The sequence below is a fragment of the Myripristis murdjan genome, chromosome 16 (genome assembly GCF_902150065.1).
Source record: "Myripristis murdjan chromosome 16, fMyrMur1.1, whole genome shotgun sequence".
Lineage (NCBI taxonomy): Eukaryota > Metazoa > Chordata > Actinopteri > Holocentriformes > Holocentridae > Myripristis > Myripristis murdjan.
This window is the reverse complement of record NC_043995.1, coordinates 18,362,439-18,372,849: the sequence shown is the minus strand read 5'-3', so window position 1 is coordinate 18,372,849 and position 10,411 is coordinate 18,362,439. Positions and strand designations below refer to the sequence as shown.

The following is a 10,411-nucleotide window of genomic DNA, read 5'->3' as shown; positions in this document are numbered from 1 at the left end:
ATAACGACTGGGAAGAAATATAATTAAGTTTTCAAGATGTATGCATTGCCATAAAGTGGGACTGCTCAGCAAAAAGAATGTTCCAGCGCCATCTACAGGCACCTTCCCCGCCCCTGACTGACAGGTGGTCCACATACTGCGCTGGAAAACCAAGAGAGCATCTCTGAACAGCAATCCTGGATCACAAGTGAGGTCAAACATCAGTATGATCACAGCCACAACAAATCTACATCACCGTTCATAGGCAACCAGCATACAATGCAACCTGCATAAAATAGATAGGCTTGTATCCGAGGTCTATTATCATTGTCAAGTCTAAAAACCTGAATCCCCCTCCTCTTAGAGACTCCATGACTTAGGCTCAGGTTTAAATTACCATAAACGATTTATTTAAAACAAACAAACAAACAAACAAACAAACAAACAAACAAACAAACAAACAAACAAACAAACTTGTAATTAATGCGTTTCATTTTTTAATTACATTGTTATTCCCCTGCTGTGAAACTGGTCGCATTTAGACTTCCTTTGCCATTGTTTATTCAAAGGTAATGCCTTCATGAAACCCTTTTATCTCACATGTGTAATCTGCATTTTCCCCCTTATTTTTATTTTTATTTATTTTTTTTAAATCACATGTACAAATAAGTATGCACCACATAAATGGTGAAACGTTTTTTATTTTCAACATTTGTGTACACTTGCGTGTTTATGCTTATCGTTTTGAATAGTACATTTTAATCCTGACCAAAATTAAGTAAAATAAAATAAAATTTAACTATTGCGTCACAGGAAGTGCAACACTTACACATCCGGGTTACACGATGTTTACATGCTCGACAATGTATAGCCAGTGCTAATTCTTAATTTGTTGAAAAGAGAAATTAATTTCATTGTATACTACAGCTGTTCTCTTACGGGTTCACAGCAGATGGCATCTCAGATCCCCACAAATGTCCGAGGCCAGCCTGCAGCCGCCAGCTCCGCCGCTCTCCGGGGGAAGAAGCGCTCCGGCAGCCCGGCGGCTACAGCCGCTCCGCAGGCAGGAGGGAGCGGCGGCAAGAAGAAGAAAGGGCCGCCGACAGCAGCACCGACACAGGCGCAGGTAGACCAGCTCACCTACCAGTACAAGACACTCGGTTTGGCTCCCAGACAGCCTTCAGAGAGAGGCTTCAGGATCTGTAGTCGACCTTGTTAACGTAGTGCTCTCTGCGTTACTCAGTGAGCCGTCCGGTAACGCTTCGTGTTTAATTTCTATACCCTGGGCATTTTCTCCTGCCTTAAAATAACCTGCATATCTCATTTAGTCTCCCTCAAATTAGCAATGAAGTCGAACAGAATTAATGTCCAATGTTCTTCATCCTTTCTATTGATAAAACCAAATGTTTGCGACCATTTAGACCCAGAGAGAGTCAGCTTTATGCCTTTTTATAAATGAATTTTATGTGTCACCTGAGAGTGAAGCGACTGCTGAACAGGGAGTGTTTATGTTAGCCAGAGCAAGTCTGTTGCAAGTCCGATGTTTTCTTGACACAGTTTCAGTTTAGGTAAGATTAGTGTAAAATCTGGGCAGAAGTGTGAACAACAAACAGTTTGGCAAACAACCTTAATGATAGATAGATAGATAGATAGATAGATAGATAGATAGATAGATATACATTATTGATCCCAACCAGGGAAATTCTGGAAATGTAAATTAATGTAAAAAGCTTGCTTGTTTCTAGCTTTGTTTCTCTGTGCAAGTGTAGTTGTACTGTACGATACAATGCATCATGAGAGCTGTTTGACAAATTTGTTTAGTTTTTTTTTTTTTTTTTTTTAAACATTTTTTGTCATTATATAGAAATGTCGTGATATTGTGTGATTTTGGATATCACCATTGTTCCTGGGTTTAAAAGCAGCATTGCAGTAAAGGGATTAAATTTTGTCATCTTATTAGGCTGTTCTATTATATATATCTTCTTGCTTAGTCATCATATCCACAGTACTAATGACTGTTCAGCAAAAATGTTAATAAATATCATATTAAAGCAATAGTCACTCATACAATATTATTAAATTATTGATATTTAAGTATCTGGTCAAGACGTGCTGTGTGGTGTATAGTTGAATTGTTGATAACACTTATAGGCATGTATGACTGCAGTTACTAGCAAATTTGATTCATAGTGTTAGAGTACTGGACTAAAGGGTGTTGTGTTTCATGTGTCACCAGATAGCAGCAGTGGACACAGTGACCGAGGTGAAGGCAGCTGGAACTGTAGACAGCGGCCCGGCCACCACAGAGTCCACTGCAAAGCCTCCCCCATTCAAAGATCCCACATTCATGGTGAGTGTGTGTGTCCACTGAGAATTGATTTCAGCCTGTTTGTGGTGCTTCTGTTGCTATATGGACTGCCTTTTTCCTGTCTCAAATTTGGCAGCACTCTGGGATTGGTGGAGCAGCGGCAGGCAAAAAAAACAGGACCTGGAAGAACCTCAAACAGATTCTGGCTTTGGAACGGACTTTGCCCTGGAAGGTCAATGATCCCAACTGTGAGTTTTTCCCCCTTTGGTACATAACTGTTTTTCTGACTAGTTTTCTGACTTTATTAGAATTTGTGTCATGAACCCTTTCTACCTTTCCCCCCGTCCTATGTTCACCATACTTGCACATGAACAGTATGCTTTTATTTTGGTAGAATAAATACCTGAGCCATTAATTGTTACAGTTTTGTCTTTTCATCATACAAAAATGAGAGGTGTGTACATCAAACTTGAACTGTGCTTACTGAGCCAATCAAAAAGACACCAAAATCAAGCTGTTCACAGCTGATCAGGCAGTGCAGTGCACTGTCCTAATCATTGTTGCCAGTGCCTATTGTGTATAAGGCATGCTTATCAGTTTACATTTGCATAGATGGGTTCACTCTTGTGAAAGTGCATTTTATCATATGCAGACTGTATTTTATCACATAAGCATTACTCTATTGTTGTGATTTATCTTCTACTTGAAAACTAACTGATTAATGTACTGATATCAAGTTGTATCCACTTAACCAATACAGTTACTTTGAATCAGCTAAATGGATTTGGTGTTGGATAATGTTATGTAATGTTACAAGGAATTAGAGGCTTTGTAATTCTTGTCTGAAATATTGGCCAGTGCTCACTACAGAGAATTTCCAAGCTGTACATTGAAGTAAAGCATAACATGGGAAAAATGTGCATTGTGCTCTAGTGTGGGTATGCTATGGCTGTGAATGTTAGTCATAGAGTACTTGCTCCTACTTGTGCTGTTCCCATCCGCATTTTGAAGCATGACCTCTCTGTGTTGACAGACTACAGTATTGATGCCCCTCCCTCCTTGAAGCCTGCCAAGAAATACTCTGACATCTCTGGACTGCCTGTGAGTAATGACCTCACATGAAGGCACATCCTACAACAAACACCATCATTTTTGTCATTTGTCACAGAAAAAGTCACTCTGATGTCCTTTGTCTTTCCTTAGGCAAACTACACAGACCCTCAGACCAAGCTCCGCTTCACGTCCTCTGAGGAGTTCTCCTACATCCGCCTCCTGCCCACTGATGTTGTTACTGGATACCTGGCACTCCGGAAGGCAACTTGCATTGTGCCCTGACAGCCCAGCAAGGCTGTGAACCTCCAGCAGGTTCTAGATACAAAACAGAACTGACCTCATGTCAGTCTCACTGTCAGCCATGAGACTGAAGAGGCTGAGACTGTGAGGGCACAAGTTGTTCACAGTGAGGGAGACTGAATGTGACCAGTGGTGACAGGACCACTGCTGGAGCTCCTCGGCTGGCCACCATAAGAAGGCCAGCGGAGGCCTTCTTAAGAAGACTGTCGTAGTCAAAATGTGACTAAATGTTTGACATTCAGCAGAAGAAGAGCAATGTATAAATAATCTTTATGAATTATTCCAGTATTTGTGAGACAAATAACTCCCATGGTGGGCCACGCAGTCGTAAGATTGAATATTCTTTCAACAGTGACTGTCAAAGAGAAATGATGTCGCTATGCTTCTGATAAGTATTGGTGTTTGGCCATAATAAATAATTGATGGTCTACACACCCTGGCTTCCAAAAGCAGCCACCCTATTGCAACAGATTGCCTCTATCTGACAGTGACAGAGCAATGAATCTTAAAGTTGAAGTTTGTAGAGCATACATATATATATATATATATATATATATATAATTTTTTTTTTTACCAAATTATATTTGAGAATTTTTGTCTTTATTTTGAGTTGTGGAGATAAATAGGACAGACTGACAAGACAAAGAGCCATGTCATGTTACAAAGGTGCCAGACCAGACTTGACCTAGGATGTTGCAGTTAGTTGATACTTGTCTTGGCCCAGTGATCTACAGAGCCACCTGAGAACAGAATCTGGAGCAGTGCAAGACTCAGACTTCTCGACAAAACACTTTGATAGCCTATATGATCCTTCTCAGTATGTGACACCTCTTGGCCACGACAGTGTACTAGACTGTGTACGTTGGTACTAATGCCAAATTTATTTAAATCACAAAAAAAGTTTCAAGAGAAAATTATATGCTCCCAGTGAAAGTCGGCATGTGAACAGTGTTTAATTCCTCATAGGGAACAGAATGGGCTGTATAGTTTTTCAAAAATCAACAATCAGATATTGTTATACTTGATCAAATAACCTTCCTGGTTGGCTTGATTGAATTGTTACATGTCAGGTGAGTCTGGGACCTACCTGGGACACAGTTTCCCTCAGTTAGAGCCAGGTGTAGGCTAACACCTTCTGTGTCCTGTGGAACAAACAGACCCAAATTCTGAATACAGGCACTATCTGCAGAATATGACACTGACTTTTTGGGAGTAGGACAGATGACGCATGTTCCCTTGTCTTACGAGTATGTGTGGTTCTACATGGTTATGCTGTTGCTCTCTGTAGAGTCTCAGTAACTGTTTTCATGGGGTATTGAAAAATGTTCAGAAGTGGTTGTCAAGAGTTGTTTTTGGAATGCACTCATTTGAGCCAATATAGCAAACAAGAATATGCAATAACAGTGTTTGCTGTCATTTTTTCATCAGAATCTCAAGGCAAACCTGAGCTAATCCTGTGTCTTGCAGGTGTGCCCCGCCCAACTAGCTGAGAACCAGTTTAGCTGCCTGATTAAAACATGCAGGCCTTCAGAGAAATACCAATCCAGCAGTAACACAGGACCATAATCCTATGGCTATAGCCTACAGGGTGTCTGGAGGTCCCAAAAAACTCTTCATATGCCATAAAGAGTAACTCAGCGCTAAATAACATGAGTCATAAAACTTCTGCTGCACTGCCCTCTAGGGGTTTAAACTTTGCACCTCTGGCCACACCCAGACCAATACCTGCTGCTGATGTAGTAGCAGGTATTAAGCAGCAATGACAAGGGACCTGTGGCTATGTCATTGATTGGGTGCAACATGCCTGAAAGTTTCAACCCCTAGAAGGCAGTGTAGCAGAAGTTTCCTGTTGGGGTTTACTCACTGTTTAAATTCCATTTTTATAAATATGAAGCCTTAGAAATAATTAAACATACACATTTTATATGATTTCACTTGTCGATCTATTTATTTTGGTCAAAATGTATCATGTTCTGTGCATAGGCAGCGTTTCTGATGCCATGAAAGTGCATGCTGAATAAAATACTGTCTTAATACTTACCTGCTATATTTACCTGCTGGAAAAATGGCACAACTCACTTTATATTTACCTGTCATACTGTCCTGTAGAGAGATCCAAGAAAATGTTTGCACTTGCTTGTCCTAAGTTATGTGTTAAAAAAATAATGGTTATCATCTAACCATCTATCCTAAAAGAAACTGTTATAATTACAGCTCACAAGATCATGTACATAATAACTGACCATATTCCAACCTAAAATTAACCTCTGCTGTGGACAACATACAGTATATATTTCCTTTATACTTAGCTATAGTGCTTATTTGAATATAAAACAGATGATTTGTTCAAAATTTGGTCTAAAATTTTGCAAAACTAGTCTTAAATTGGCCTTAAAAACATTAAATTTACCTCTGCTGTTGACACCCTGACCAAGCTGATGGTGATGATGATGAGGAATTTAATTAGTAAGGAATAAAAACCAATAGACAAGCATTCAGTATATAGTTACCAACGGAACTGACAGAACCCTCTGACAGTATATCTGGATTGTATGATCACTTACTGGTTGTGGTAATTTACCAGCTCTTGTTCTCAGACATATACATACCCCAGAGGTTATTTAAATCTAGAAGCCACACTGGTTATTGAGATTCTCTTTGATATACACAAAGGGTGTGGACCTGGCACAGTGACCAAGGGTCAGTTCTTAAAAGCACCAGGCTCAGGCCCCAGCGAGAATTGAACTCGCGACCCCTGGTTTACAAGACCAGTGCTCTAACCACTGAGCTATGAGGCCTAACCTGCTTGCTAAGAAGGGTGTTCACTAGTTTAAACAATACACCTTCCACCAGCACTCTAATAACAGTGAACATGCCCTGCTGACGTAGTAGCTACGTTGTGAATATGCTGTATGTTGCCCAACAGCCTTTAAGATAAAGATAATATGTACCTTTATTGATTCCCCATAAAGAAAGCTCATTTTAACAGAGCAGCACAAGTGAATGTAGTTAAAATCAAAGAAAGAAATATCCATAACTTTGTACATCATAAACGTAAGTAGAAATAGTATGAAAGAAGATAAACAGAAATTAAAAAATACAGTAAAATAGATCTGTGCGTATACACTGTATGCACAAGCTCAACAAGCTGTGGCTTTAATAATTTCTTCCACATCCTTAAATTCAACACAAGCAGAGAGCAATGTATAGTATGTACATTCATAATCACCCTATCCTTTGTATCTCTGTCATTTCTGTTTTATTATATAAACCCACACTGTTGTGCACTCAGGCGTGAGCCACCACTGTAATCTATTTGTATTTCATGAGGTGTTTCTGGGTCGACTGATTATGCCACTTGGGCCGGGCTGTTGTTAATCATCTGATAACAGCAGGTGAGGACATCCAGTGGTTCTGATCCTCATTAAGACCAAAATGTTCGGGATCTTGTGATCAGTGAACTTGCACCGCCTGATTTACACGAACAATGGAGCAAAGAACTGAGCCATGTTTACCCTCCAAAAGGTCAGGCGTAATAAACCAGTTCCCACACTGATGGCTTAGGCCAACAACCATTTGCTGGTGATAGAAAGCCTAGTATGGTCATACTGATTTGTAGATTTAAAGATTATGCGATCAAGTGACAGAAGATTGTACTAGTTTACAAGGTTCAAGGGCACATTCCTGTATACAAAGGAGTTAAATAGGAAAATTCTGTGCTGTTATTAGACATCATCATTTAGATTTACACAGCGGCAAGTTAACAAAACTCTATCTGTCTTTATCTATTTAATATATTAAGCATAATGAGAATAAAAACAGCAGTTGTGGTGTAAGAAAGGAAGATATTGGTCTCTGTACAGTATTTCCAGCTGTACCCAGTCTTAGTCACGCACTGAGTATCATTTCTTCCAGCTCCTGAGCTTAGTAAAGCTGATGATGGCAGTATAGTATATCTATGAGAGGCAGGCCAGTGTTTCCATTCCTGCTGTGGCATCAAAACCTCAACATAGTGATTAATGAACAGCGCCAAGGCTTTCTGCCACCCCAGCACACGGGCAGTAGAGTGTGTGTGTTTGTGCATGTGTGTGTGTGTGTGTGTGTGTGTGTGTGTGTGCTCTCATGTTTGTGCAAGTCTACTATATTTACATAGGGTATAACTACCTGCATAATTCAGAGCCGTTCTCAGGTATAGTGCCACATGCACTATACCTGAGAATATAACACAACATATTTTTAGGTTTCATATAAGGGGTAGAGTTACAGTTAGATTAATGAAATGTGAAGATTAAGGATAGATTACATGAAAATAGGCTCACAAGTGCTTTAGTATCAGCTTTTGTGTGAGAATTTTCTTGTGTCAGTGCGTGTGTATTGTGTGTCTCATTCTAGTTTCATTTAGGCCACATACTTATGAGGTCCAAATATCCTCAGAAGGGTATGAGTTAAGATCCAGGATTAGGTTTAATTTGGAGTAAGGGGTAAGTTTAGGAATGGAATATGGTATTAAGGTTTAAGGTCAGGGTTGGGAAGTGCCTGTAGTCAATGAACGCCCTTGTAAGTAGAATAATAAACCAGCAGTATGCGTGTGAGCTGTGTTAGCAGGAGTGTCTGTTGCATGCCTGCCTATGTCTGTATTTGAGACACATAAGCGGGCTGCTTTTTTGCTGAATCCTCAGTATGTTATCCAGCCTCTCCTGCAGTGTCCACCTGTTGTTGCAGTCACACTTTGTGGCCACATGGCAGCGCCAGAGCTCTGCCTGTCCTAATGAGGCTGGCACTGCTGCTGTCCAACCTTGCTGAGTTTGTAAATGTCTCAGGTCACACAGTGGAGAGAATACTAACCAGGGCCCTCATGTATCACCGCTGCATATGTACACATAAGTGCATAAACCACGCCTGCCCCCATTTCTAAGCAAACAGTTGTATTCATCAGCTGGTGCTTACGCTTGAGAATTTGTGTAAATGTAAGCAGAACCCTGGCCATGCTTGTGTGCTGCAGCAGGTGGTTGAAAAGCACCAGCTAAAGAACAAGTGCAACGCAAGACAAACAGGGACAGGCAATCAAATTAATATGCTTTTTCAAAATCAATCTAAATGTTGCTTAGAATATAGTAGCTGAGATGACAAACATGTTGTACTACTCATGAATAATGAGTGCATTTGGCATCCATTATACATTTTAATATCCATCATGTAAGAGCACTGACTTGGCCTGACTGACCGACATTTTAAGTTTTAGCATGGCTTTGGAAAATCAGGGTTAGACAATTTAGAACCACAGCTCAATTATATAATAATCATCACTGAGAGATGATTACGCTCTGCATAAAATGGCTCATCTTTCTTTGATGGAGGATTTGGCAGCTGCTGCATTGCGCAGGGTGTGTTTTTTCAGAGTGGCTCCCTGGTAGAGTTTGTTTTCCAGTGCCGAATTTGTTGAGGACCTCTACTGCCAAGTTTCTCCAACACAGTGAAGAGATACCAAATGCATTAATGCCATCCTGGTGCTCATTTAGGACCTTTCTGCCCTCGGGCTTTTGTCTGCTGGCACATTTCATTGGGAGATGGTAGGCAGGCCTGAGCCATATAATACATGCAGTCATTCAACCCATAGTTTCACTGACTCCACAATACACGGAGTTTGCCCACATCACTGTGCAACACGCTGTAGTGAAGAGGGACTTCCACCCCCTCAATGGATTTCCAGCAGTATTGGAGCGACTGAATGCACACCCACTACACAGCAATAAAATCAAAATATAGCAATAATGTGGTCATTCGACAAACTGGAATTAATCATTAGAGAAGGTTTTCATTCAGTTTCTGTGTAGCCCGTTGGAGATGTGAAACACATTTGGCATTGGTGAATGTCACAGCTAAATGTTCATTTGGGACACATGACTCATGCACTGTACAAAACAACACTGTAGGCCCTCACCTCCACGGACGAGCTGACACAGATCGATGGGTTATTGGTGAATGTATTTAGTACATTTCATTGTGCTAGATTTATAGAAAAATTTGCCTGAATGATGATTGTCACTGCAGGATAATGAGACTGACGAGTCCTCTTGTCAACCAGGCAATCTAGCAGGAAGCAAATCACACCTGTTCCTGTGCACACACAAGGACACAACAGGCCTGCTGAAAGGCCGTGAGCTGTCCGAGACAAAAGTTATGCTGCGTATCTGTTGTTTTATCTCTATAAATGTCTAAGAAAAATTCATGATGGCTATCCTCAAATGTTAGGTCATGGAAATGGACTGCACTACTGAGTCGAGTAAGTTGATCGATAGACCAACTCCAATGCCTGCTGAGCCAGCAGGGCACCCACATATCTATGTTTTTGACCTATTGGAACAGCAGAAGTAGCACAGTAAACTACAGGACTCTCCTCAACAAAGACATAGCACTCTGAAACTGTAAGATGCTAAGTCAGTATATAAATTAGTTTACTGCATCAGTTGAGGTCCAATATTTATGATGAGTCTCCTTTACTAGCAGAAGCAGCTCAATTACTCTAGTACTTCAACATTTGTCAGTGCCCTGCAAGAGCCTTGGATATCTGAAATAGTAATATTTCAGGGAAAATGACTGACAGATCATATATTATGATATCACAACAATGAATTTTGTATGGAGAGAAAAAAGAGGGTAGGAGTGCTTGTGCCCACACAACCACTGGTGCTATGAGGAGGGAAATAACTACTAAAGATAGAAGATGAAAGTCAGTGTTTTGGAGGATCTAGATGATTTGTTCCCCTTTTC

At 40.5% G+C, this 10,411-nt stretch overlaps 1 protein-coding gene and 1 non-coding gene across 3 annotated transcripts; one reads left to right on the top strand and one right to left on the bottom strand.

The window, feature by feature from the left end:
- Nucleotides 1–827: 827 nt before the first annotated feature.
- ino80c (INO80 complex subunit C) lies at nucleotides 828–5,038 on the top strand. 2 transcript variants are annotated; one of them, XR_003929612.1, is made up of 6 exons: nucleotides 828–1,105; nucleotides 2,216–2,329; nucleotides 2,424–2,535; nucleotides 3,321–3,388; nucleotides 3,491–4,505; nucleotides 4,575–5,038. XR_003929612.1 is itself a non-coding variant. In XM_030073249.1 (5 exons), exons 1-5 carry the CDS (start codon nucleotides 932–934, stop codon nucleotides 3,620–3,622), a joined length of 600 nt encoding a protein of 199 aa, XP_029929109.1. In that variant the 5' UTR covers nucleotides 828–931; the 3' UTR covers nucleotides 3,623–5,038. The 2 variants fall into 2 exon arrangements, 1 of the variants encoding a protein (XP_029929109.1); XM_030073249.1 differs by having other exon boundaries at nucleotides 3,491–5,038.
- A 1,327-nt stretch (nucleotides 5,039–6,365) lies between these two features.
- Nucleotides 6,366–6,438, bottom strand: trnat-ugu (transfer RNA threonine (anticodon UGU)). Its single transcript has one exon. It is a non-coding gene; the product is annotated as a tRNA-Thr (tRNA).
- Between the last annotated feature and the right edge of the window lie 3,973 nt (nucleotides 6,439–10,411).

Excerpts from the sequence above, each read along its gene's own strand:
- ino80c (XM_030073249.1), top strand. The coding sequence starts at position 932 with ATGGCATCTCAGATCCCCACAAATGTCCGAGGCCAGCCTGCAGCCGCC. Across the intron at positions 2,330-2,423 it reads TCAAAGATCCCACATTCATG|CACTCTGGGATTGGTGGAGC; the intron begins GTGAGTGTGTGT and ends CAAATTTGGCAG. Across the intron at positions 3,389-3,490 it reads CTGACATCTCTGGACTGCCT|GCAAACTACACAGACCCTCA; the intron begins GTGAGTAATGAC and ends GTCTTTCCTTAG.